Here is a 22,229-nt window from a genome sequence, read left to right as displayed (position 1 = left end):
TGCAGCTCTGAGTGGTGACAAGCAAAGCCCATGCTGGGCTTCCAACATGCTTCCTCCTCTTTTTCTAAAAGGGTCCTTAATGTCCTTCTGAGGGTGGACATGGGACAGAACGGGCCAAGAAGGGGAAATTTGTCCTCCCTTCTTCTGAGTTCCTGGGGTCTTGTCTGCTGGAGATGAGGTCCTGGGGACAGGGAAGGACCATGGACAGCACAGCAGGTGCGAGAGAAGGAACACAAATCTATGGGGGCACAGAAGCATAAGGAGGTGGTATTAAGGATCAAAATTTGGTAGCAACAGGAAAGGGAGGGAAAAAAACTGGGCTTGGGAGGAGCATTGAAGTCAAACCAACAAGTGCAATTAGGTTTGTGTCACTTCCTACAGCCCAAGCAAGCTGTTCATTGGTCATCTGTCAGAGCTTGCTGCCAAGATGCCATGTGTATTCCAGGATCCCTGGGTGTTGGTCCTTTCTATCTGCCAGGCAGAGGGAGGGACAGTGGATGCCAGGCTTGGATGCCTGCTCAGGCGTGTGTGGCCCACCATATGAGGCTCTCTGGCAACCTCTCAGAAGACTGCCCTGCTCCCTCCTTGCAGTGGGATTGCAAAGAAGCAGTTGCAGGCAATTGGAGCAGGACTTAAGCTTTCGATGTCCAGGCCAGAGGTTAGGCCGGGTGCCCTCAGCAACACATCAGTGACCATTCATAGCTCACTCTGTCTAGCCATGCCCTTGGCAGGACCTGTCCCAGCTCAGGAAGCGGGGTCCCTCCAGGGGTCACAGCGCACACCCAGGAAGTGGCCTTGCCACATCAGCCACTTTGAACCTGGTTTGCTTCCTGCTTGCCTAATTTCTCCCTCCCCTTCCTCCATTCCTTCTGCAGCTGGCATGCCATTCTGCAAATCTGTTAATGCTACAGGCCCAGCATAGTGGGTGCTTAATAAATAGTTGTTCATTTTTCAAAACTTACTAACTAAGGCATTAATTAAATAGTCCTTTCCTTTTTAAAGATCTCCCAGCAAAGAGTGCTTTAAGTTTCCCTGGAAGTCTACCCATACACCTTATGCCTCAGTGACACGCACTACCTTAATGATATTCAGTGATTTAATGAATGAGATGATATAATGATTGGAACTTAATGCAGAGAGTGGGGTTATGCATCAGGGTCGCAGAAATGATTCAAATCAGGTTGCTGCTTCATAGGAAGATGACTGTGCACAGTGAAGTCACATGCAACATTATGATAAATGTATGTTTGGGCTTCATGGAATTCCAGAATCCTAATCATACCCATGTCTGACAAGATAAGTGAGTACCCCTAGTTGTTTTCACAAGATGGCTAAAGGTGAGAGAGCTCAACTAAGCTTTGGTTGGACTGTGAAGGATGTGAAGCTCACTGGTATTGAATGAGGAGTAAGGAAAAGTCATTTGATTTGGGCATCAGGAGATCACTGTGACATTGTGACAGGTGGGTCACGGGGTGAGGTGGTAAGAGTACAAAGCCATGAGAAATAAGTAGGCAGCTCAAGAGTGGTAGACAGCACCTAGGTAGTAAATTAGTCATCAATGAGTCTGGTGATGAAGGGGGGAATGCGAGAAGTTTCTAAGAGGAGTAGGTAGGGTCAAAGAATGCTTTTTATTAGGATAGGGGAAACCTTATCCTGTAGGTTAGAAGTCAACAGGAAGGAGAGACTTACCGTACCAGACAGAGGTAAATACAAGTTGGGCAATGTTCAAAAAGTAGGTGAGAAAATCTGAGGACAAAAGCATGGAAAAAAGAACTCCGTCTAAGATGAAGGAAAGCTGGGACGCCTGGGTGGCTCAGTAGTTCAGTGTCTGCCTTTGGCTCAGGTCATGATTCTGGGGTCCCAGGATCGAGTCCCACATTGGGCTCCCTGTGTAGAGCCTGCTTCTCCCTCTGCCTATTCTCTGCCTCTCTCCGTGTGTCTCTCATGGATATATAAATAAAATCTTAAAAAGAAAAAAGGTGAGGGAAAGCTAAAAATGAGGGAAGTAGAACTGAAGAGAGACAATGGAGGGGATTTCTGTTTCCTTAGTGAGGTACAGAACAGATCATCCAAGAGGAGTTGGTTTACACTGGGAAGTTTTCTGTTGTCACCTTGGAAGGATGTCCTGGGTCAATCTTCTTGGGAAAGGGAGGGGACTCAGTTACTGATGAACTTTAATTCATAAGGGAGGCAAACACTACCTGTTTTCACTACGGTGAATTTTGACTGATCTCAATTTCCCTGATTCTGCTTGTGTCAGAGCCAAATTTTGAGTCTGCTGCTCTTCCCTTTGCCTAGTGGAATGCACCTGGGGAAGCACAGCAGTCAACATCCTTCATCCTTTCCCACCTTGCTGAGAACTCAACTTGGCAGCCGGCGGATCTCATACAAGGATGCTCCCCAAGTGTCCCAGAAATTCAGCAAGTCCCACATCTTGCCTGTTCCCAGCTGTTACCCTTGAGAAACGGTTCATGGAACCCACCCAATTACTGTGTAGTTGAGGACTTTCCAGTTGAAGAGATGGCCCTATTAGTTGGTGTCAACTGGTTTCATGAGTTAATGCTGTGATTGGGCCCAAGCTTGGGTTTAGAGCCTCAGGTTGAGGAGAAGGTGGGATTTCGGAAGAGATGAAGAACCTCAGGTTCTGATTTTCAACAACTTTGACATGCTTGAATTTGCTGATGGAATCTATGCTCAGATGACCATGGTCTTAAGTTCCATATTAAATCAGAGCTGTGATTGTCCTCCTGCTGGGCCCTGCCCTGGTTTAATAACTGGCACAGCTGTCTGGGTTTCAGAATTCAGTTCTGCTGAAGCTGCAAGTCACCTCATCTTGTCCTGGATCTGTAGTCCTCAGTGTTTTCACAGTCAGGAGCCCAAGTAACAATGATTTAAAACAAAAACAAAAATAAAAACCCACCAAGGCAGTCACTCATCCATTTAACTCAAAGGTGCTAAGCTGCTGGGGTACAGTTTTGATGGAGAGACACAAGGAATCTTAGCTTTTGTGGGGTTGCCTTCCCACTCAGGAGGCCAGGTGATAAGCAGATTGATAAATAAGTCATGAGACAATTTTCCATTGGGAAGTTGTGTTATGCAGGAAAATTAAAACAATATCCCATGATAAGAAGGGCTGCAGACCAGGCATTCTGGGACAGACAGTGGCTGCTATCCAGACTTTAAGGTGTCATCTAGATTGAAATGTGTGAGAAGAGAAGGAAAGGCAGAGGCAAGAGTGGAGGGTGGAGTGGGATGTTGGAGGAGGGCTGGTGGTGAGGTCAGAGGGTAAGCAATGATAGCATAAGCTTGGCTTTCATTCTAAACTTGGATTTGAAGTAGGAGAGAGATGAAGTTTCCTACTTTGCTTTTTATTAAAGATGACTCTGGCTAGCTGTTCCAGAAAGGGAGTTAGAGATGGGAGTAAGGGGTGGGTTGAAGAATGGAAGCTCAGTTAGGAGCCCATGGCCAGGATAAGAGGCCATCACAGCTTGGATGAAGGTGATGGTGGCGGAATGGGAAGAAGTGGGTCTACTGGGGACGGAGACAGATTTAAGACATATTTAGATGCTACAGTCAACAGAATTATTTTTATTTTTTATTTTTTATTTTTTTTTATTTATGATAGTCACACACAGAGAGAGAGAGAGAGAGACGCAGAGACACAGGCAGAGGGAGAAGCAGGCTTCATGCACCGGGACCCGGACGTGGGACTCGATCCTGGGTCTCCAGGATCGCACCCTGGGCCAAAGGCAGGTGCTAAACCGCTGCACCACCCAGGGATCCCAACAGAATTTATTGATAGGCATTGGTGGCACATGGGGAAAAGCCATCAAGGAAAGCTGGTGGATTAGGGGCTTGCGTCACTGAGTGAATGGAAGTGCTGTTTATACACAGGGAGTTCCTGGGGAGGGCAGATGCAGGGGTAAGAAGTGTGATTTCTCTTTTGGCTGCACCACATGTGAAAGATCACTAGACACCCCCAAGCAGAGATGGTAGGCAGGGATTTGGACAATGAGGATGATTTCACAAGCCAAATGGCAACTGAACATCCTTCAGATAAAACTGTTGGACTCTTACTGCACAGTCAATTCCCCACCCTGTGTCTCCAAGAATGCCCGGGAAGAGGGAGGCCTAGGTTGTCTTGCTCTTCTTGTGAAAACTTCAGAGTCTCTGCTTTCACTGGGTTGGGTGACTTTACAGGCTGCCTCAGCATCTGTATGGATCTCTGCTCTTTGATCTTCATTCCCAGTATGAGAAACATCCTTTTGATAAGGGTTTTATGCTCAGAACATCACACACATGTGAAGTTTGCATGTAGAGAAGTGACTCTTGCTATAGTTTTGATGTTATGGGACAGCAACACAAATTAGCAAATATTGAATCTTAGATGTTTCTGTTCTGAAAAGTCCTTCAGCCACCCTACCAACAGGCCACCCCCATGCTGCGAGGCTCTCCTTTCTTCTCTGTCGTGTTCTCCTCCCAGGGAAATCCAGTCATCACACTTCAATGTCCGGAGCAATGTCATTCCTTCCTTGCTTAGCAGGGAGCCTGCTTCCGCATTTAGGCAGATAAATTCATGTGCTCCACCAAACTATGGGCTATCTACTTTTGTCCAACCTCCAGCAGTATGGAGAACTAGTAGGAGCTTAAAATGTTTGTCTTCTTTCATAGTCTCTGAGAGGCAGAGGAAGCAATAAGGAAATTTATTTCTCACTTATATGAAGTGTGTCACCCCTCCTGAAAAGACAGAGTGACTCCATTTAGATAGATGCGAACATTTATTTCCTCTGTGCTAACCTAGTAGTGACATGGCCTCTACCATTTACTGAGAAGCCCCTTTTGTTCCAGGCTGCTTTCCATACATGATCTCATTTAATCTTACAGCAATACCATGGTATAAGTGCTGCCGTTAGCTCATTTCACAGATGAGGAAATTGGCTTAAAGCAGCGAATAGCAGTGCAGCTGGGTTTGCGTCAAGCCCAACCTCTTAATGACACCACACAACCAGTTGAAATGCTCCTTCTGTGGGACTGTAGTCACCAAGATGATGAAGATCTTGTTGATGATGATGATGATGAAGATGGTGGTGTCAATACCTGACCTTTAATGATGATGCCTGATTTAGGTACTTTAATATGTGTTTTACACATAGTAACACATTTATACTCACTCAACACACTTCTATGAGGCAGGCAATTTTTTTTTAAAAGGTAAAGAAACCAAAAGTCAGAGAGTTAAGCAACTTTCCCAAGGTCACAGAACAAAATGATTGGAGTAGACTGAATTTGATCCCAGGCAGTCTGATTCTGTAAGTTGTGTTAAGCAGTGTTGGCCAGAGCCAAGCAGTTTGGTTAAGGAAGCCGTAAAACCGACCACTATGCCTGAGGGACAGGAAATTTCTAGGCACAACTGGAGCATTGAAATGTGGTGGAGAGTGAGGCCAGCTTTCCTGGGCAGCTTTCCTCCAGATGACCACCACCACCACCAAAACCCAGAGGGGCGCAGTCTATAAGTACCTGAGGGGACTTGACGCAAGTGATACAGGCATTTTTACTGCTATTGTTGGTGGGTAACAGAACCAGAACATTTTCCCTCCGACTGTTGTGTGAAAGTCATTTTTTACATGTATTTTCACATTTATATGAAAAGAAGTTGAGGATCAGAGAGAGATCAGTCTCCCCACAGCCATCTCCCCGACCCCTCGAAACCGAGTTAGATGCACCTTCCAGGTGCCCCAGAGGTCCTCTCCTTGCTCCCCCATGGGGTGCATTACCCTGGATGGGACTTGCCTGCGACTGGTCTGCCTTCCACGCCAGACCCCTCAGCTCCAGGAGAAAACGTCTTGTTTCCCACTGAGCTCCCAGCACGTAGCCCCGTTCCTGACCCACACTGTAACTCAATGCACATTTGTTGAACACATTACAGAGTGAATGCATATATGGCCCCTCAGCAAGTAAGTGGGGGAGTCCAGGTTGGCACCCCAGTTTCCATTACTGTCAAATGACAATTTTAATAGAACCGGCCTCTTATCTGTCGAGTTTCACCACCATGCAACGGGCTGTACCTGCCAGGTAGGTTTTGGGGTAGGAAAGGTTCCTCATGGGGGCCGACAGGGGTGCACATTCTCCAGCTCTCTCTATGACCCTCTTAGGCAGGACCCAGATGCAGAGCACTCACTGGCCAGCATATTATTAAGCCACTCTTAAGGCTCCATATGCCAATGTAAAAGCTACTCCAGGTGACTTCCACCTACCGTGAGCTTGTCATGCATTGCCCTATAGCTTCCCTGTGTCTTGCCACGTCCCCAGATCTCCTGACCCTCTGTAGTAGACAGTAGATAACAAACAGCCTCTGTAAGCCAGGCAAGTGTCCCCATTTGAAGACCTGTAGCCTGGAGCGATCAGAGGTTTCTATAACTGACAGTGACAGCAGAGGCTTCTGCAGACAAATTCCTGTTTCGGGTGGACAGGTGCAATAGGTGTGTTCTTAGAGGAGAGAAGACCTTTAAGTCTACATTTGCCTCTGTTGTCCACGAGTGCCAAGGTGTGTGAGCGGCTGTGAGGAAGCCCAAACTGAACTGTCTTGGGTAGGAGAGTAGAAATAAATCTGAGTCTTAGGCTCACTGGATGCCTGTCACTGTGCTCAGAGGTTTACAGACTGATGTCATCGCATTCGCTTACAAACATCTGAGGGGGATCACGCTCAATCAGAACAGATGTTGTCTCCGAGAGGTTAAGTAACATGCCCAGTGTCACACAGCTAGTCAGTAGTAGAGGTGCAAGTGTCTGATGCCAACTCTGGGGTGTTTGGCCATCCTGGCATAAGAAATGCCTCTCCACCTCTGGCTCTTCCCTGCCCACAGGGGCAGAACCCTGTTATCATCTTGCGGTTTGTTCTTCCTACCCCATTCCTGAAAAATCTATGACAAAGGAATAGTGCTCGAGCAGTAAAATTTGTTATAAAACAATTCAGACCCCCTGAAATCCCTGTGGCTGTCGGGAACTTATGTAGTAATAGATGCTTTTATTTATTAATCTGTTTATTTCTAACATCCACTAAAGTAAAACAGAAGAGACCGCACACCAGGTGGAGAGCATGCCATGGCTTTTCACATGTTAAATGAGTAATCATGAGCACTATGCAACAAATTCAATTTACCAAACACTGGCCTTCTAGAGACTTTTTTGGGGTCTTCTCATTTCAAGGAGACATTTATCAAGTGATTCTGCTCTGTTGCAGATAAGGTTTTTTTTTTTCCCATTTTTTTTCCCCCACAAACAGTCTTCAATCCAAATACTTAATTCCTTCCTGATTTTATAACTTGGATTCCCTAAATCATCCCGCCTAACTCATGACCCAGAGTAACTGGAGATTCACATATGTTCGATTCCGCATCTCATAGATATGGAAAAGTTAGACAGGATGACATCCATGTGTAACCAACATAAGACACATTTCCAGGGTGGGGGGCAGGGGCAAGCCTTACCACCTGCTCATTCAGCTTCTGCACTTTCTGTGCTGAAAATGGGAAAATGGGTCAGGCCATGCACAAGGACTGGCCTCTCCAGGGGCTGGCAGGGAGAAGGATGGCAGCCCAGACCTGTAGGCCCTGCTTGTGCTTTGTGTTGGGGACGGGGGTTGGGGTAGGGAGGGGTTCAAGGAGCCTTTCATACCTGCCTGAGGAGCCAGCAGTGAAGATCTGTTTCAGAGAAAAAGAAAGTACACAGATTGAAAAGGTCAGACAGGAGCAGGGCAGCTGCAAGAAAGCAGTTAAGAGCAGGCCAGTGATGAAGGACAATGACCCACCTGGGCAGGGGCAGGTGGGCAAGGGGATTGGAAGAGTTTGTTCTCCAAGGGTGAATGGAGAAAGGGGTGGGTAAACGTCAGGAGAGGGAGGTTGCAGTGGACTGTGGTAAAGATGACCACAGTGGACAGAGTTCCACTGTGTGGAGGTCACTACATCAAGCAACAATCTCTTTTGAAGAATGACAGGGGAGAGGTCCCCAAGGCCAGCGGGAAGGGGGAGCTGGGGCCCACCTGCAGGGGATGGGAGCATGGCTTCTCATCGGGCTCCTGAGAATGTTTTATGTGAATTTCTCTAGGACTTGAGCCTCATGTCCCATCTTGATGTTTTGGGGACTACCCAAGAGTGTCCTGACCCAACAACAGGAGCTGGCCATTTGTCAGCAACACAGATCTAATGATGTTCAATGAAGACTTCTTCCCTCCTAATTTTGGGCCTTACAGCCATTTGACCCCCGATTTCTGGGATCTTCCAAAGGACTAGTGAGACATCATTCAAATCCCAAACATCTATGTGGCCCCATTTCTTTTGGCACCAAAAGAGCTAGAAAGTATGATCTTCTGATCCAAGACACCATGTAAATGTGGCTGGTGACTTTACTAATGCCCTAGAGGCAGCTTAGAACATGAGGAACTTCGATCAACCTAATTTGAGCCACCAAGCCCATGGAGGGATTCCAGGGGTCAAGTGGGGCACCAAGCATTCTACCAATTCCAATTTTTTCTTTGTTTTGCTGTTTTGGGGGGTTTTTTGGGTGGAATTTCAGGACAGGGGGAGGTTCAGGAGACAGGCCAGGAAACCACCGGCCAGTGCGTTTAACATCTGGTGTGGGGGAACTCTTGGAAGTCAGCTCAGAGGATGTGGTGGGAAAACACCTGGCAGGGCGAGCGGGCTGCGACAGGGGAGGCTCGGATCCGGGATTGTGGAGGCCGTGCGGAACGAATCTGCTGGCTGCGCTGAGCTCAGGCTGCCCACGCCAAGGGCCTGCGTGGCGGGGCCCCATGGGTTCTGGCCTCCGACCTTGAACCCATCAGATACAAGGCCGAAGAGAGGGAGGACCAGAGCAAGAGGCCTGGAGAGGGGGAGGTGCCTGGCAGATGTCTCAGCTCTGGGAGTGGGAGCTGGAAATGGGAACATCCCCTTGGAAGGGGCCCAGCCACTGACTCCCTGGGCCCCCAACAGCCTCCTCTGTCTGTGGAGGTGGGTTTCAGGGCTCTCCAACAGTCTGGTAGAACAGGTGTGGTCAGGTAAAGGGAAATCTGGCCAGGAATCAAGGGGTGGGCTTGTGGTGAGCCGGCAGCAAAGGGCATTTTGTGTTGAGGGAGCCAGGAAGGAAGCCTGTGGGAGCTGGGCTGAGCTGGGAGGACCGAGGAAGCTGTCAGCCCCTCGGGCAAGGGGGGGTGGGGGATGTGGGGATCAGCAGGTGAAGTTTATCACCACAACCCCTCTGCATGGCTGGGGGGAGACAGGAAGCAGGGTGACCAAAGCCACCTGAGAGGCGTCTCCTGCTGTCTCCAGAATGAAAGCTCCCTCAAAGAGGGCACAGGTATGTCCTAGAAGGTCCCAGTTATGTCCTGAGTTTCAACCCTGCATACAGGAAAGATGAGTCTTTCTTGAGAGACCCCGAGGGCCCCATACGGGGATCTGCCTTTCTAAATTCCCAAGGTCTGAGTGTCCTGCCTTCCCTTCCCTTGAGAACCCCAGTTTACCTTCTCTCTTGGTGCTAGAGTCCTGCCTCGTGCTTCAGGAAGAATTGAAGTTGACCCTTCCTAAAGAAAGGCCTCCTGGGGCCCTAAGATAGGATCCCATGGCCTCACTGGGTTACCTGCTCACTTCCTAGGGTTGTCTAAACTAAAATCTTCACTGAGTTCACTGCTGGGGGAAAGAATGAGAGCAAACACACTTTTTCAGGCCACGAGATAGCAGCAACCTTTTGCAGCTGGTTAATGTGGGAGATCTAAGGGCTGGGCTTCTTCGTGCAAATAACACAAGGTCCTAAGTCTCAATATACCCAGCGTATATAGTAAAAAAAAAAAGTCTCATGGTGGCCTTTGCTCATGTCATACACTCTCTCCTGTGAGGTATCAAGCATATGCTGAACTGCTTTTCTGTGAGCCCCCTGGGGTGAGCTGAGTTTATGGACGGGAAAAGCAAAGTAGGCAGAGGAGGGTCCCAGGACACCTGTTTCTGCAATAGGCACAGACAGGCTGGGGGATAGTGAGATCTTGGAGAAGATTGGGAGATCTTATGGAGAAACTGGAATTGGAGTTGCACTTGGGGTATGGGCTTTCTCCTGGTGGAAGCTAGGGAAGGGTACCCAGATGGAAGAACGGTGTTGATAAAAACGCATGGGCATGAATCCATGAGGTGAGCTCACAGGACAGTGAACCCACAGCCCTCCATCTGTTGGACCTATTTTTTGCATGTATGCAGGGAATTTATGAGGGGAAAAAAGCCTGGGGATTTGGGCCAGGTTATCAGAGTTCTCAAATAGCATACCAGAGACACTCCCCAGCCCCACCCCACCCCAAGGCATTACTGCCATGGGCTAATATGTTGTTCTAAGCATTCAACACCTGTGCATTTAAAGATACCACAACACGGTGAAATAGGCACTTTATTTTTTTTTATTTTTTTTTATTTTTTTTACTATTTCTGTTTAACAGCTGAGGAAATTAAGGATCAAAGAGATTAGGTAATCAGAGAAGATCATGGAAAGTTTGAGTAGGGGGCTAGTGAGAGGAAAGACCTGGTGCATTACTTTGTGAAGCTTTGTAGCCATTATTAATACATATTTACACACTTCAGACGGGTTACTCTACACACAGAATTTCACCGAACCCTCATGACAGTGAGTGGGGTGTTTTCTTAATTTCACTCATGAAAACACTGAAGCTTGAGGGTGGCTCGGAAAATTACCCCATTCTGCCTCCTAAGATATGTTATTCGACCTGAATTCCTACCCACTTTTCCCTTATTCCAAAACTATGCTCTGGCTCTTAACACTGGTGCTTATGGAAAAGAAGGCCTCCTTCTTGTCCCTTTCATCTTCTTTTGTACTTGTTTTTGTGCATTTGGATATTTTGTTGCCTCTGCCAGTATAAATCTTTTAATGCCCATTCCTCTCTCCATTGCCTGGTGGGGTCCCTTTTCCCCCTGGATCTGAGGGAGCTGGTAGTCTTCATGGCTGATGGCATGTGCTGTGAGTGGGTGCCTGGTCCTCTGGTCCTCCTCCTCTGGTTCACCCGGTAGTTATCCAGGCATTTCTGCTTCCTGATCCCAAGATTTCTGTGTGAAGGTGTATCCTCCTGGCTCCACGGTGCCTGGCTGTCTGCATCCTGGCCTTGAGATACAGAGCTGGAAGGTACAGCCTTGAACACATTCTGCTCTGTGTTTGCTGGTGAAAAGCCACAGTGTCCCAGGAAGGACTTGGGAGACAGAGTTAGATGCCAGGGTTGAGAGGACAGAACAGCTGCTGGCGAAGAAGAGCCTCTGGGGAGACCGAGATGCAGAATGAGCCCCTTGTATGGGCATTTGGAATGAGAGTTTGTCACCGTCAAGTTGGAAAGAAAACATCCAGGCCAGAGGAGGGGGAGAGAATGGGGAGCCACGCAAGTTACTGGAGGGACAGATTTCCAGTTGTAGCCTGAGGTTCATCTTTCAGCACCTAGCTGCTCAATTCCAGATGCTTTCCTTAGGGAGTTCCTTTGCTCTGCACTCTCAGCTTGGGCAGTCGATGCTTAATGAGAGCCAGAGGGGTCCTGTCACCCTGGGAAGGTCCAACGTGACACGTAGATGAAGGAAGTGGGTACAGAAGGCAGGGTGGGTGAGGGCCTCGGATGTTCATAGATGCCCCAGCTCCGGGGTCGAGCTCCAAGGGGTAGCACCTGTGGGGGGCGGGGGAGACACATCTGAACTTCCCTCTCACTCTCTGAACTTCTTGTGTCAGGAAACGTGAGTTGGAAATCACCCCAGAACAGACAGTCCTCTGCTGATCCTCTCTCTCCTCCGCTTCCAGAAACAGCAGGGTGTCTTATTTATTTATTCATCTCAGTGGGAACACGGCGTCTTGGAGTCCTAGCCCGCTACCCCTGGCCTCGAGGCGCACACGTGCCACTGCATGGATGCCTGGTGCGCGTCAAGCTTGGTCACAGGAGACCACAAGGGCAAACTGTTTAGAAGACCCGAGTGCTGGGAGGGAGGGTCAGGATGTGGGCCTCAGAGCTGTCCTGGTTCAATGTGGTCCTGGTTCCTGGGGCCCGACTTGAAGCCAGGACATAAATAAGACTGCTCTTTGGAACTTTCTGGATCCTTTCCCATTCTCACTCATCTTTCCTTTCTTTTTACTGCTCCCTCAGCCTCCCTTCTTCCTCCCTCTCTGTAGTGTTCTTCTCACTCGGGTCCCTAGCAGTGATTCAGAGAGTTCTCATCCATTCGTTCATTCGTCAAATATTTAGTGAGTACCTGCTCTGTGTTGTGCCCTGTGCTGGGGCCCAATGTATATTTAACAACACACAGCATGGGTGTCTGACTTGAGCACCTGCCAGCTCCCTTTGCCAAAGCCCTCAAACTGGGGGGGGGGAGCCCCAATCCTGCTAGAGGAGCCTTGGGGTGGGACACGGACTGGCCAGCAGAAACTTCAGTTATTACAACCCTGAGTCAGCCTCACCCCAGGACAGCCGCAGCAGCAGACAGTGGAGTCCTTCTCCATATCATGGTTACCCCCATCTGGTGAGAAATGGGGGGCACATGCTAAGTTCCAGGCCTCCAAGAACCAATTCTGCAGCGTTCCCCAATTGGCTCTCCAGCCTTTGAAATGTCATTTCTTACACAAAGATCCTTGAGATGAACTCAAGAGGTCGTCTTGTTTTCCTAGCCTGGGAATCATCCAGGGATGGCTGTGCAAGAGTGGTTGACCAGGATGGGTTGGCCATGCTCTGCTCTTCCATCTGCGCAGAGGGCTGACTGGGTTGGTTGCAGACCCCTGCAGCACGTCCGAAGCTGGCAAGGGTGCATGCTTACCCAGCTCTGCTCTGGTGAAATACCGGAGGGGGCGGGGATTAATTCCAGTCAACCCTGCCACCCCTCGGCAGGAAGCAAGATGTAGCCAGTGGGGCGGAGAGAAGCAGGGAGGGCACATCTGGCAGGGCAGGCAGAAATTCTTACCTCTAGCAAAAGCCGGAGTCCTGCCCTCTCTCGGCAGTCTCCTTCCCCCTCAAAGACTCAGAGCTGGCCCTCGGTCTCCCTCCTGCCACTTCAAACACCCACAGTTGGAGCTCTGGGAATGTTATTCTTCCATTTAAAGACATTCCATTTTATGTGTAATTAAATGTGCGGTATTGGATTGATGTTTTCTTCTGAGTATTTTTGGCAACCTGAGACCCTCGGGTCTGGCTAGTGCAAAGAAAACACACACTTCTCAGAGATCCTCCCTTCTTTATCTTGTTCCTTCTTCCTCCCTTTCCTGCCAAGAATCTCCCCCTTCCTCCTGGCACACAGGTGCCCTCAAGGACTCACCTTGTCACGTGAGAGTTCCAAGGCTGTGGAGACCCTCTCTTCTTTGTGAGGCATCGGGGCCTTGCATTTCTACCTTCTGGTACCATCCTCATCTCCAGAGGCAGTCCTCACTGCTCATGTTGAGCTCAGGTGGTGATGACCAATGGTGGCAAGAGTGGGTTCCATCAGAAATGGTTCTCTCCCTGTCCTGATAGATGTGATTGGTTTCCACAGTGTTCTGTTGCCAGTTCAAAAAGCAGCGCCTTCCATGGGGGTAGGAGTGGCAGAGGCGAGGGGGCTGTCATGAGTGATAGGGAGCAGAGTGGCACAGACTCTTTTTACTGGACCCTAGAGCGTGATGGGCCATCTCTAATGGCTGGGTGACCTTGAGGCAAGTGGCTTTATCACCTTGAACTTTGGCAGCACTTATGTTTAAGACAGCTGGGAGGAGGAATGAGATGGCGCAGATGCTGAGCACTTAACACGGTGCCTGGCTCACGGTGTGTGCTCTCTCAATGGTACTTATTTGCATTATTAACAAGGGCACCAGGGGATAACAATAAGCTCAGAGAGAAGTGCAGGGTGTCAGAGGCTCTGGGGAAAGACCAAAGAGGTCTCAGCAATGAGGCAGGGACCAAGTTAGGCATGGAGTATGATAGCAGGCCAGGTGAGAAGGGAAGGCAGGGTGGCCAGGACAGCCCTTTAGGCCTCAGCCAAGAGAGCACCCTGCCAGCCCTTAGGGGTGCTGGGAAGACCTGCTTCCAAGTCCCTTAGGAAACAGCCTTCTGGGAAGGATGGTCTCTTAGGGCGGTCTCCTAGGACAGTCATCAGCCAAAGCACCAAAGGGGCTAGTAGACTTCTGTGAAGACATTCTGGGTCTGACTCAGGGAGCCTGCCAGCTTTGACGCATTGACTTTGCTGCTTGACACATAGCAGAGTCGGGACCACCATTATTTATAACCACCGACCCTGGGAAATCTGTTTGTTTTGTTTTGTTTTGTTTTTTTCTTTCTTACTGATCAATAGTAATCTTTAGTAGGTGGCTGTCTCTGCCTTCAATGTCTTTATTGCATTGTCTGACCAACCTCCTCCCGCAAACTATTTTGGACTCCGAAGAGGGAGGATGTTGGTCATCGTGGTGGCAGGTGTGGACAGGCTGCCGGCGGCCCCCTGAGTTGGTGCTGGCTCCCCCCCACCAGAACAGCCTTAGCCATTTCATTGCAGGAGACTATCTTGACCCCTTCTTCAGGTTTCTTTCCAAGTCACTCTTTTGTTCACAGTAAATGAAAATCATGTAGGAAGGAAGGAACACACTTGTGTTATGTTTCAGATAGTTCCAATGACCTTTCTGATCCAGAAGGTTTACATCTGTCCTCCTGACAGCTCCGACAATTCACATACCCATTCTACAGACAAGCACCTTCAGCCCGAGGGTGGATACAGCACAGTGAGCAGCAGGGTCAGAGTTCAGATACAAGCTGTCTGTTTTCCCAAATCCTCCATTTCTCAGCCACACTGGTTTCCCATGAATTTTATGCTTCCGCTTCACACCTGGTCAGCAGCACTGAGCAGTTTATGCCTGGCACAGCCCTGTTTTCCCAGAACATGGAGGTGAGGCTGACAGTGGTCACCTACGTCTCCAGCCATGTCTGTGTGTCCACTGGACCTGTGCAGGTCACAGAAGGCTCTGGGCCAGGCAGCTTAGGTGAACACGGGGAGGACGAGGGGATGACCACAGCCTGCCTGCAGGCTCCGAGGTCTCCTGTATGGAGGTGGCTGCGACCTCCTGGGATTAGTGATTCTGCCCTAGGTCAGGCTTGCTCCAGGCCTGGAAGACCTTGCAGAGGTGAATCCCATACATATGGTATAATTATCTTGGTCCTTGGTACAGAAAATTCATGGAGTGGTAACAGAAACAGAAATCCTTGTTCTATTTTGTCTGATAAACTGGTTGTCCTGCGGGAAAGAGGAACTCCTTGGATAGCTTCCTCTGGCAGAGCCTAAGTGGAGGCTGTATTGAAGAAAGGAGCTACGGAAGAGTCAGGATAGAAAGTGCCAGGAGCCCTGTCATCCCCCAAAACCACTTCTCCTGGCCACTGGCCCCTGGCTCTCTGCAGCAGCCCCTCCTCCCTAGAGATTGGGAGGTGTTCCCACGGCCTGGGCAGTGTGTCCCTCTTCCTCCTCCTCCCCTTCCAGTGTCCCAGCGTCTGAGCCCTGTGACCCAGACTCTGCTGGGCCAGCCAGCCAGGCAGTAAAAGGAGATTGATGCCCTCTCCTCCTAGGAGAATCCATCACTTTCTGGCATGTGGGTCAAATGGCTTCACCAGAGGCAGCTCTGAGCAGCACTGTGTGAGCTAAAAATAAGTATAGAAAGAGGCCCCAATAGACAAGAGGACGTCAGAATTGAGAACTCACTCCTGCCATTCCCCAGGGCCTGAACAGCACCCTTTCCTCCCACACCCTTCTCCTCCAGGGCCTCTGGGAAGATGCTCCTTCCTTTTCCCTTGGACGATAGAGTCCCAGGAGGAATAGAGTAAGAGAAGTCAGACAGGGCTGGAAGAAGGGGAAGATGGAGGGTTGGCCTTCTGGGTACTGATTGGTCTTGGTAGCCACAGATTAAGGGAGGACGGAAGAAAGGCCATCCCAAGTAATGGAAGGAACATGAGCTTGGTAGCCATATAAAGGAGAGGAGCCTTCTTTGGCCATGCTCTGACCCTGCGAACTTAAGAGACTTACTCCTACCTCCATTTTCTCATCTGTGAAAGGGGCACAATAATCCTTGTCTCTTGTGGTTACCATCAGAAGTGAATATTGATGAAGGAGTAGGGTTGGCCACAGATGAACTTCCCTTTGCCCTCCTTCTTCCTACTTAGGTTCAGGGAAAGCAGCTGCTCCGATGGTATTTCAGAGTCTAGAGTCTTGTCAGTACATGGAGCCAGCCACATGGAAGTGATTCACCTCATGTATTTGGCCCATTCCCAGCCTCTCTTTGCCAAAGCCCCCCAGTTGCCGTGCGGAGCTTCTCATCCCCAGAACTGGGGTTGTTGTTCTCTCCTGAGGGAAGATTTTTTTTTTGGGGGGGGGGGGGAAGATTTATGGTGGAATAGAATCTGTATTTATTTTCCATTCCTCCTGCTGCCCTTTCTAGATGTCACCATTCCCTTTGTAGACTGAGCTCAGGTATCGCTCTCAAAATACTTCTCCCTGAAGACAACTGGAGTGAGCCAGGCCTATTTGATTCTGAGCAATTGGGTGTTTCCGAGTCTCTGAAAAAGACCCCTTTGCAGGGGCACCTGGGTGGCTCAGTAGTTGAGCATCTGCCTTTGACTCAGGTCATGATCCCAGGGTCCTGGGATAGAGTCCTGCATTAGGCTTCCCGCAGGGAGCCTGCATCTCCTTCTGCCTGTGTCTCTGTCTCTCTGTGTGTGTCACTCATGAATAAATAAATAAAATCTTTACAAAAAAATCCCTTTGGAGATTTGGGAAAGACACTTTGGTCCCCTGGAGGCTTCTCCTTCATGCTTGCAGAGAGAAGAGTTCCTAGGAACACGGTTACCTCCCCCCGCCTTCCTAACCCCTGCTATGTTCAAGGCTCACAGGTGTTAATACTCCCTTCCTCCCATGATTGGGGGTCTGCTGCTGCCACCAGGCTCTCAAGTCCTGGGATACAGAGTGGGGGTTGAGAAATGGCCCACTGTTTGCTGCCTCCGCTTGACTTGTCTGAACCTCTCAGGGCCTATGATTCTTGCTGCTGAGGGAGGGACGGAGCTAATGGGCTCTAAGACATGGCCCAGGACTGACAGCTGAACAGAGCCCACTCTGCATGGAATTCCTGTGTCCCTCTATCCTCATTCTGCACTCACAGTAACTGGGAGTAGAAGAGTTGAGGGGGCTGATGAGATCACTCAGCCTGGAGTTGAACTAAGGGATCCAGGGATTCATATACCATTACTTTGCCTTTGTGGGGATGCATCCAGAACATCAGAAGGTGAGGGAGGCATGATCTTCATCACATGGATGAGCAGTTGAGGCCCTGAGAGGAACTTTGACTCAGCCTAGGCCTTGAAGCTAGGTGGGAAGATGAAGCCTCCAGTAAGTCTAGGATCACGGGCCTTCAGGTGAATGAATAAACATTTGTGGGCATAGGACTGTCTGTTAAGGACTGGCTAATTCCTCCCCTACCAATGCCATCCCATTCCAGTTGTTCTCAAATTAGGGTGCTCGAACTAGCAGTGGCAGCATTACTTGGGAACTCGCAAGAAAGGCAAATGCTCATCAAATGCCCCAACTTGGACCTTGTGAATGGGAATCTCTGGGAGAAGGGCCCAGCAGTGTTTTATTTTTTTAAAGGTTATGTTTACTGACTCATGAATGACACAGAGAGAGAGAGAGAGGCAGAGACATAGGCAGAGGGAGAAGCAGACTCCTTGCAGGGAGCCCAAATCAGGACCCAATCCTAGGACCCAGGGATCACAACCCGAGCCAAAGGCAGACACTCAATCACTGGGCCACCCAGGTGCCCCACAAGCCTTCTGGATGATTCTATTGCAGCTCAAGTTTGAGAATGACACTGCCCTCTTACAGTGCTGGGGGAGATTGGTGTTGGGGTGGGATCTAGGGCCAAAGGGAGCTTGTCCCCTAGTGGTTTGACTACTCTGGCATGTCTTGATGCTCTGGATTCTAGTCCTGTCTCAGCCACCAGGTGGGGACTTCTGACTTGGCCCTTGTTTCCCTTTCTTGTAAAATAATATCCACAATGATGCAAACAGCAGAACACACCGACATGTAAGAGGACTTGAGGAATTACAAACCTTCATGGTTTGCCTTTGTGGCTCACATAGTTGGTAAGTAGAACCTGTGTTATCTTTTCACTCCCCTTTTACAGATGGGGAAACTGAGTCCTAAGATGTTTTGTTGAGGTGCCCAAGTGCATACTGTGAGGAGGATCCAGGGCTTCATCCAGGTGCCCCTGACTCCTCATTCCTCACCAGTCCCTGCGTATTCAGAGGCGTGGACTTGGCCTCACAAAGCTGCTTCTCAGCCCATCTGCACTCCGCGGCCATGCCAGGATGCTCACCTTGTAGGACCCCGTGCATCATCACTAGTCACCTGGGAATGATTATGCAGCAAAGAGCAGATGGCCTCCCCTGAGAGGTCCTGACCTCCCATTTTCTCTCAGTGGGAGACTCTTTAGCCTTCCCCTTCAAGGCCAACAAATCCCATTCCTCGTAGGCTAAGAAATAGTGACACAGGGCGTAAAGAGGGGAACCGATTTTTAATTCCTTTGTTGTAAAGACTGGGGCAAAGCCCTGCAGTGTATGGCCACCACCTGGCAGTCACATGGCCCGTGAGGAGCAGCCACCAGCCACAGGGAGCCTGCAGGTCTGACTTGCTGGGCGGAGAGAAAAATGGTCTGCAAATGCTTCCTCCCACAGATCCTTGCCGGCAGGTCATCTGGGACACGGTGGGGATACCAGAAACTCTGATAGAAAAACAAACAAACAGAAGATTTGTATAGTGTGTTGTAAAAAGAATAGATTTCCTGAGCCTATCGAAACACCAAAGCCTTGCAGCCACACCTGTCTGTTGTGTCATGTCGCTCATGGGGACAGTTGGCCTGCTGTGGTCCTCTGTCTCCAGTTTTCAGGGTTTTTTTGTTCTTAGTTTTTTTTTTTTTTAAGATTTTATTTATTTATTCATGAGAGACACAGAGAGAGAGAGGCAGAGACACAGGCAGAGGGAGAAGCAGGCTCCACGCAGGGAGCCCGACGTGGGATTCGATCCCGGGGCCCCAGGATCAGGCCCTGGGCTGAAGGCGGCGCTAAACCGCTGGGCCACCCAGGCTGCCCCAGTTTTCAGTTTTTGACAAGATCATTGGAGACCGTCCTCTTTCCAGACTCTGCAACGCTCTTCGTAATGTTACTGCAGGTGTGTGGTGGGCTTCTGCCTGTTGCACAATTACTGGGAAGGTCAGTGAGCAAACTCCAGGCTTGCTCCTTTCATCACCAGCCCGCTGCTTGTACTGTTCCTCCAGAGCATTCTTTCCAATAAGAGTGGACGGCTGAGGTCACGTCTTTGCTTTCTCCTGGCAGACGGACTTTAATTAGTTTGCTGAATTAGCTGAGGCGGTGGCAACTCTTCTCTGCATAGACCGTGGTTCCGGGGCGGTCTCTGGCCTTGGCTTTCATGATCTCATTGGTCTTTCAGAAGAGAGGGATTTGTTAAGTAGATGCTTCCCCCAGATAATTTTAGCTCCCACTTAGTAATCTCCATCACAAACCAGACACTGTGCTAGGACTGTGACAGCCATTATTGTATAACAAGAGCCAGTGTGTGTCTGTGTGTGTGCCTGAATGTGTGTGTGTGTCTGTGTGTGTGTGTGTGTGTGGTTAGATTGTTCCAGGCGCTGGGCCAAACTCTTCAAGTGGATTCTCTCATTTAATCGGCACAAGAACTCAGCTAGGAAGGTATTGGTGTTAATCCCATTTTACAGATGAGAACATTGAAGTTCTGGTCTGAAATAACTTTCTGAAGCTGAAAAAACTAGCAAGGAGGTGGAGCTGGGATTCCAATGTCACTGTTCAAAGTGCCCTCCATTGGCCCACGGCACACGGGCATCAGCTGAGAGTTATTAGAAGTGCAGGTTCTCAGACCTCCTGAGTCAGAACTTGCAGGATGCCCAGGGGATTCCTGTGCCAGTAGCTGTTGAGACTGCCCTTTACATACACACTCTCCAGCAACTCTAGCTAATTGCTGCAGAATCCTGTGTGTTAACTCCTGTTGACTCTGTTTTCCAGCCGAGGCAGCTGGAGTTTAGACAGGTTAAGGGCGAGTCCTGGGCAGAGCCGAGATTGATTTGGTTCTGGGTCAGACTCAAACCACAGTGCAATGCCTGTTTCCATGACTGAGTTGGAGTTCGTGGCTGGGTCTGCGTCTCCATGCCATGGACTCCGAAGCAGCACTCCCCACTGTAATGAGGACGCGTACCTCAGACTGACTGGCTGCTCTCCCCTCTGTCCCCCTCTTACAGATGTGCAGCACATTAAGAGGAGGGACATCGTGTTGAAGCGGGAACTGGGCGAGGGAGCCTTTGGGAAGGTCTTCCTGGCCGAGTGCTACAACCTCAGCCCAACCAAGGACAAGATGCTCGTGGCTGTGAAGGTAAATCCTGGAGGTCTTCAGGCCCCAGGAAGGAGGCGGGGTTGCTGAGGGCTGGGGAACAGGAAGGAGAGGCTCAATCCATTTCAGATGCAATCAGGGGCCTTCGCTCTGAGATCAGTGAAGTGTCCTCTGGCTTCGGAAGTGCAGAGCTGCAGCATCTGGGCCCGGGTGTGCCTGGGGTGCAGCTGGAGGAGCAGCCTGGCTCATCCCTGTCCCCAGCTGCCCTCCTGCCTCCTCAGTGACTCTGCAGGATATGCTGTCCGTGCCTAGAAAGTCACCGGACATTTCTCAGAATAGAGTTGAGTGAAGAGTGACAGCTCAAGGAGGCCCTGGGAGGCCCTGCTTAAGGACAGCACATATCACTGGGAATAGAAGGAGAAGGCTGGGGAACGGTCAGTCTCTCACAGGGAGACTAGTGAGTGAAGTTGGAAAAATTTCTTACAGCCCCCGAGGGATCCAAGTTCAGAGCCCAAGGGGCAGCACGTCTGAGGGTAACTGCCTCCTGGCAGCCACTTAGATGGGCCCAGTGACCCCAGGGCTTTTGTCTAGCTGAGCCAGCTGTGCAGATCTGCCGCTGGAGCCGAATTGCATGGGGCAGTAGAGAAGAGATTGCTGCTCCCAGTTCCCCCTGCCCCTACTTCAACCAGCAGCGAACAGCTTCTCCCGTAAGTCAGCGCTGGACAATTCTTTGAATGTGATCTGTACAGACGACAGCCGGGTAGCCTCGCTGAGGCACCCACGGGTCTCAGGAGCCCTGCCCTGGAGCATGGGGTGGCCTCCGCGGCTGCGGCAGGAAAGCCTCCGAGGGCAGGGCGAATTCGGCCTGGAGTTGTGGGCTGAGAGCAGGGGATTACTGCTCCCCACTGAGGAGTCTCAGCTGGACTCAAAAGGGTCTCCCCCTTAGCACCGAGCGCTCCCACCCCACCACCTCCCGATGACATAGGAGATGTTCAAGAAGGAATAGTTGCTACTTGGTTCTATTACCACCGTTATTCTCGATGTTGGTTTTATTGGATGTACTTAGACATGTGACATAAGACCTGCCAAGATTGCACGTACCATCTGGGATAGGGGGTGCTGAACTTTTTCTCTGAAAGGGACAGATAGTAAATATCTTTCGCTTTGAGGGCCATATGCTGTCCATTACAATCCTCAACTCTGCCCAAGCAGTGAGAACGGAGCATAAACAATGGGTAAACTGCTGGTGGGCCATTTTCATATATATATGAAATAGGCATATATATATATGCCTATTTTGTGCTATATATATACATATAGCACATATATATGTACATATACATATATAGCATATACATATATATGTATATATAGTACAAAAATAGGCATTGTCTGCTGACCCATGATCTGGAAAATAAAGAAGGAACTAGAATATCTCCTCTGTGAATGGTGATCATTATTATGGCTAGACAGCCTGAGAATAAACTTGCTCAGTGTGCCTTATAGACAATGGGATGGTCAGATGAGCAAGGATGTCTTTAAATGACTTGGACCAGGGAAGTGGAAAGATTTCTAATTTTGTCCCCAAACAAAGAATCTGCACTTCCTGAAACTTTTAATTTATAGGGTGACACTAATCCACTGGGCATTCCAGCATCCTTCTGGAGACTGGTAAATGAAACGGACATTTTTGTGCTTTGAGCAGGAAATGGAATGATGGTCCCAAACCTTGGGAAATGTTTCTCACTGAGCAGTCAGTGATAAGGGATAGTACCCAGATCCCATCAGATAACACAGAAAATATGTTTC

General features: G+C 49.5%; 1 protein-coding gene across 3 annotated transcripts in view; it reads left to right on the top strand.

Moving 5' to 3' along the window:
• The window catches only part of NTRK3 (neurotrophic receptor tyrosine kinase 3), a 382,091-nt gene that overhangs the window by 295,924 nt on the left and 63,938 nt on the right, over nucleotides 1-22,229 (top strand). For all 3 annotated transcript variants that reach the window (XM_041751778.1, XM_041751779.1, XM_041751780.1), the window contains one exon: nucleotides 20,332-20,462. In XM_041751778.1, coding sequence (XP_041607712.1) covers nucleotides 20,332-20,462 — 131 coding nt within the window. The remainder of the gene's footprint in view (nucleotides 1-20,331; nucleotides 20,463-22,229) is intronic.

Source organism: Vulpes lagopus, chromosome 4 (genome assembly GCF_018345385.1).
Source record: "Vulpes lagopus strain Blue_001 chromosome 4, ASM1834538v1, whole genome shotgun sequence".
Taxonomy (NCBI): domain Eukaryota; kingdom Metazoa; phylum Chordata; class Mammalia; order Carnivora; family Canidae; genus Vulpes; species Vulpes lagopus.
The sequence above is the reverse complement of the archived record's forward strand: the minus strand, read 5'-3'. Positions and strand labels throughout refer to the sequence as shown.